Raw genomic sequence first — 5,730 nt, 5'->3', positions numbered from 1 at the left:
AACCAACCTTAACTATATCAATTAGGGTGTAAATCGGGTTTACAAATAGAACAATTTCAACCACATCGGGTTGAGTTAGGATTCGTGCCTTTGGATCCATTCAAAATTTAAGAAATGCCTAATCCAACCTGACCCAAGTTTTTTTAGACCCCATTTGATTCGTAGAAATAGGGATATGGAATTGCAATCAGAATGGCTATTCCGATTCTAATTATTTGGTCGGGTAAAATCGGAATCTCATTCTCATTCCTGCTATAATGCCATTCTTCCATTTAAGGGAATGGCTATTCCCTACCTCTCCTTTGAGAATGAAATTCTATTCCTGCTGATTTTAATTTTCGTTTCCATTATTGTATGAATCAAACAAACTATGAGAATCGATTCTGATTTAGATTTTGAAAGATTTGAATCTGATTCCAATTCCGATTTGTGTCCTATCACAAGGCTGGTCAGCCAATTAATGGACTCAAGGTTCAAAGTATCCACAAGATATATTTGCTAAAATGCATATTTTATTGTATCTTTAAATGCCGATACACCTGTTTACTGGTGTTTTCAAAAGATCCTTTTTTATTAAATAATATATACATATATATAATTATAATTAAAATTGAAATTTAAAAAAATAAAAAAATAAAAAACGCATCAAAGCTATATTTGATTTGAAGTAAAAGATAGGAAAAGGAAGAAAAAAGCAAAAAAAACTATACAAGATTTATAAAGATTTATAAAGATTTCTCTACTTTTCCCTTTCCTTCTCTGCATTTTTCTTCAAACCAAACATAATATCGATACACCTTTACCGTATGATACTTTGAACCATGAGTTAGACCTTAATTAGGAATCGACACTTCGACAGGTAAGGCATGTAATTGAGCGGGTGAGTCCAAATTTGTCCCTGATGGGCCTGATCCACATCTGTAGTTAGCGGAATTGTCTTCACAAAGATTAATTTCTTAAAATATCAAAAAGAAGACCCAAATCCGACAAGAGGGATCTGATAAAGTCTGGACCATGTATGGATCCCACTATATATGTGCATTATGCTTAAGTGGACCAGTTCTGGATCCACTCCTTGGGATCCAGCTAGGTTCTGAACCTTTTATCCCTATTTGGAAGTAGATCTAGATTTGACTGGATCCACTCTAGATTTACCCAGTTTCATCCTTGGGGGCAAAGTCCTGGTCAGGGATGCAAATGGGTACCGAATTACCCCGACACCTGACATACAAGGCCCCAATTAGTATGTCTGGTCCACAAATTTTTAAAATCGGGTTCAACTCGGTCCATAGTTTTAAGATCCGTTTGGAACCAGTTCCAACTCCTAACGCAGTCAGTGAATGCCCGGAAAAACATTATTTAAATCTTTAAATTTACAGGGACTACATTTTTTCTTCTTTAGGCTGTGTTTGATTGCAATGCAAATAAATTTGTACTGATGTAAAACTATGACAATGCAAATGATTTGAGTGTAAATTTCAACTTACTTTTGTTTCAAAATTTATCTTATTTTGTTTGATTGCAATACAAATAAAATAAATTAAGACGTAAAAGAGAATAAATTAAAACCCAAAACAAAATTAAATGAGAATTTACAGTTTTTTTATTAGCACTCATGCATTTGTACTAGTACAAATAAAATTGCACTAGGCTCAGTTTGGAAAGAACACAAATAATAATACAAAGTAAAAAGTTTTATACTGTACATACCCAATTAGTTTATTGTTATTCAATAGAATTTTGCCAATTTCCATATGCCCAATTAATCATTTTTGGTTTTGAATCTAGAACCACAGTTCAAAGCTTCATGTTGCACGATTCAGAGGGGCGATATACTTAATTTAAAACTTTTTTTTTTTTTTTGAGAAAATCCATGACACTAGAAAGACATGATACCAGAAATGCTTTGACCAATCATAGTCCTCTGTGAATTTGATGAAAACTCTTCTGATTAATTACTACATCTATGATCCAAGGTTCAAAGTATCGATACGTATTGGCCCACCAATACGTATCGTTCTAGGGCCCCTCCAATACACCCTTACAGTGGTTGTATCAGGGGTCTGACCGGTTCAGGGGGTGAAGGAACTCTAAACCAACCCCCCTGAACCAGTTTTGAAAAAACAAAAAAAGTAAAAAAAAAAGGTATCAATTTGTCCAATACGCTCCTACCGACACATCAAACCTTGGTATGATCCCAGCTGATTGATTGTAAATTTTTCCGGTATCATATCTTTCTGTGATCATAATCGAACCTAACCTTTTTATATGCATACCGTCTTTTTTTTTTCTGATTATTGATCACGTTTTGGGGAAACTCTAGGACTCCACCCCACCCCCATTAAGGCTATAAATGTGTATGATATTATATTATATCGCATTATATAATATAGGTGATATAATATATATTATATATGAAAATAAACAAAAAATAGATTTAGGAATGATCGGGGTGGGGTGGGGCAAAATTGAGCTAGCCCCATCCGGGTATCGGGTAGGGTATTTAAGTTCCGGGTCAGAGATGGGGTATGCAAAACTCGGCCCCACCCCGGTTCAGTATAACCTTGTATTGAACAACTTTTCTAAAACCCGGGCCACCTGACCTGGACAAAACCCAGAACCGATGCACATATTAGGGTCCACTCTGGATATACATTGATAGGTCATACTTGCTAGTTGCTGCCTTGCTGGCTGGATCTTTCATTAGGTGGCAAAGGCTCAAGTGACCTGGTTTACGGTTTACCATCTTGACTGACTCGGTTTGTGAAGTTTTGGTCCAAACCCAATTTTGGTCATACCTGGATTTTGTTCGACCAATTCCTACCCATTCAAAATCATGATCATCCAGCTAGATTCCTTGACCGGTTCTTTTGAAGCCATTAGACTGAAATCACAAGTCATGATGGAATTCCTCTTCAATTCTTTACCCTGATTTATATATTTTAAGCAAAACTGGTTCAGAATGAGGTCTAGTCTAGTTTCAGCCAACCAGTGCTGTATTGCTCCCACCATAGGGTCAAATAGACTCAATACTAATTCTCCCAACTCCCCAGTTGCAGGTCACAAGTCTTCTCAGGTTAGTGGAGGAGACTCTCAATCAGTTTATCTCCATGAGAGATGTCTCTGCTTGCTGGTTCAACGATCATAGTTATTTGCATATAATAAACACAAGAACCAGAGAAATCGAGGCCTGTAAGAGGTGTGGGATAAAGAATTAAAGGCAAAGTCATCTGATTCAAATTCTTCTCAGAAGTCAAAACCAGTGGAATAAAAAGCAAAAACTGGGTTATTTAAAGGGGTCATTGAAGAGACCATTTTGATGAACTCTGAATTGAATCCAAGGCTCCGAGCTCTTCTGCAATTCGGTGCATTAAACGCATTGATGATGGTTGCTGCTTCCTTTATTTATTTAAACAAAATTTGAATGGATACTGTTTCTAAAAAAAAATGTTTACAAGTGTTCCACAGTGATGATGGAACATCCCTCACCTCATCTCTCTCCCTCTCTCCGTCTCTTCTCTGAATCTGAATCTATAAAATTTTCCCACTGAGCCTGTGTTCTCCAACGTGAAGGGGAAAAGAAAGGAAAACAGAAAACAAAAGACGGGAAAAAAAAGTAGTGGAAAAATATTATTTTTTGATCAAACTACTGCCAGACCACTGTATCTTGGCCTTGTCCTCTCAGGTGAAAGGCCTTCTTCAATGGATTTTCTCTTGTTGTTGGGTTGCTGTGGTTGTTGCAGTGGTTGCAATTGTTGCTGTTGTGGTAATTGTGGTGGTGGTGGTGATAGTTGTTGTTGTTGTTGTTGTAGTTTTTGCTCCCTCAACTTCCCTTTCAATAAATGGGGTCGAAGTCTATTCACATCTGATAATTGCACTGGTTTCAGGAGGAATTCCTCTGCTCCTTCTTCCAAGCATCTGATACATCATATACCCAGAAAACAAATTAGGCTTTTCATCTCAAAATTCAATCTTATCCTTTTCTTTTTCTAATCTTTATTTTCTTTTTTTGGAAGGGTGAGATGGGTTTAAATTTTGAATCAAATAAGGTGTTAAGAGGGAATATGGGTCTTTGTTTTTTACCTGTTAATCCTTGAAGGTACATTCTCAGAAGACATGATTACAACCGGTATGTCTTTCAGAGATGAAGATTCCTGTAGGTTTGCAGAAAAAAAAATCTTGTAAGTTTCTCTAAAAGGAACCCTGAGGTGGAGATGAATCCCAATAAAAGAGAATCAGAGGAAGAAAGGAGAGAAAGACAAACTATACCTTGATTTTTTTGAGCAAGTCATAGCCTGTCATTCCGGGCATACAGTAATCTGTAATTATAAGATTCACTTGCATTTCCTGTGAAAGCAAGAAACCAAGATCAACCAAAAGAAACCCAGAAAAGAAAACAGAAAGGTTTCCAGAAATTGAAGACGGGATCATTACATGATGGTTGGAAGGAACAGAAGGTGGGCTTGGGTTTGTTTGGTCATCCTCACGCAAACCCAGAAACTCCAGAGCTTTGCTTCCAGAATCCACTGCGGTAACTGCTACAAACAAGAACAGAAAAAAAACACAGAAACAATAAGAATCAAAACCCAACAGATTCAAATCCAGAAAGAGCAGAATTGACACTAAATTGATCTTCTTTTCTTCTTTCTCTCAAAATCTTGAGTGGGGCGATGATCAACACACCTTGATAGGAAGAATTCTTGAGGAGCCTCTCAATCAACTTCCTGTCTATGAGGCTATCATCAACTGCCAAAACATGAAACTGGGCTTCTGCTGCCATACCCATTTCACTCCTTTTCAAGCTCACTGGGAAGAAGAACAGAATAGAAGAAAAAAGTGAAGCAACAAAGAGACTTTTATAGAACGGTTTTGCTGTGCCGTTGGAATGGTGATAGTGGTGGAGGTGGTGAAGGAATAAAAGGATTTGCAGGAGGGAAGAGAACAACCCAGTTGGGTTGAAATACTACCCACCAAAATCCCACAGCCTAGAAAGCAAGATCCGACCAGATTTCACACCGAATCTCCCGAATTTTCCAAATTGATTTTTGAATTAGATAACAAGCAATGGACCCTCCTTTCCATGTATTTTCCCGTTTTAAAAACAGAAAAAACAATAACAAATCCATGGGTCCTGCTGATTCTTCCGACTTTGTTAACAAACCCCCTTCTTCACATCCACAAGGTTTGTGAAGGTTCTGTTGGGGGTTTCTATTGCTAAAAAAAAAAAATAAATAATTAAAAAATCGGAAATGTTTTGGACTGAAAGCAAAAGCTGGGGTGGGTCCCACCAAAATCCCCCCCAAGAGATACTGTGACGTCACCCCTGCTCCTTTTCCTTGGTGAGAAATCATGTGCGTTTACCATATCTTGTGCAGGTGGGGTGGTGCAAAGAGGGGGCAATTTCATTTGATTCCCCCAAGATTTGCCTCCCATGGCCATTTAATGACACCAATATTGTGCTCTTGTAATGTACATGATGCATCTCTATTGTATTCATTCATACATATGCATATGTTTCCTCAAAACTCAAATCAAATCAAACCAAATCAAGCCAAACCAAACCAAATCACACCAAACACAACAAAACAACCACCCTCCCTAACTCTTCTCCATTTCTTCACTCATGAACACAATTTTGTCCCCCGCAACATTATTAATGTTAGATTCCCAAGTTATCCATGAGAGGAAGAGATATGAAAAATCTCTAGTATAAGGTTTAATGCATTCATA

General features: G+C 37.4%; 1 protein-coding gene across 3 annotated transcripts; it reads right to left on the bottom strand.

Moving 5' to 3' along the window:
- Nucleotides 1-3,379: 3,379 nt before the first annotated feature.
- LOC104606035 (two-component response regulator ORR9-like) lies at nt 3,380-4,963 on the bottom strand. 3 transcript variants are annotated; one of them, XM_010271052.3, is made up of 5 exons: nt 4,684-4,919; nt 4,435-4,535; nt 4,270-4,347; nt 4,084-4,154; nt 3,380-3,918 (listed from the first exon to the last, which is right to left on the bottom strand). In XM_010271052.3, exons 1-5 carry the CDS (start codon nt 4,784-4,786, stop codon nt 3,642-3,644), a joined length of 630 nt encoding a protein of 209 aa, XP_010269354.1. In that variant the 5' UTR covers nt 4,787-4,919; the 3' UTR covers nt 3,380-3,641. The 3 variants fall into 3 exon arrangements, with proteins under 3 accessions (XP_010269354.1, XP_010269353.1, XP_088754678.1); XM_010271051.3 differs by having other exon boundaries at nt 3,557-3,918; nt 4,435-4,538; XM_088898552.1 differs by having other exon boundaries at nt 3,557-3,918; nt 4,270-4,535; nt 4,684-4,963.
- Between the last annotated feature and the right edge of the window lie 767 nt (nt 4,964-5,730).

This window comes from Nelumbo nucifera, chromosome 2 (assembly GCF_055504915.1).
Source record: "Nelumbo nucifera cultivar China Antique chromosome 2, China Antique-T2T, whole genome shotgun sequence".
Classification (NCBI taxonomy): domain Eukaryota; kingdom Viridiplantae; phylum Streptophyta; class Magnoliopsida; order Proteales; family Nelumbonaceae; genus Nelumbo; species Nelumbo nucifera.
This window is presented reverse-complemented; position numbering and strand designations above follow the sequence as displayed.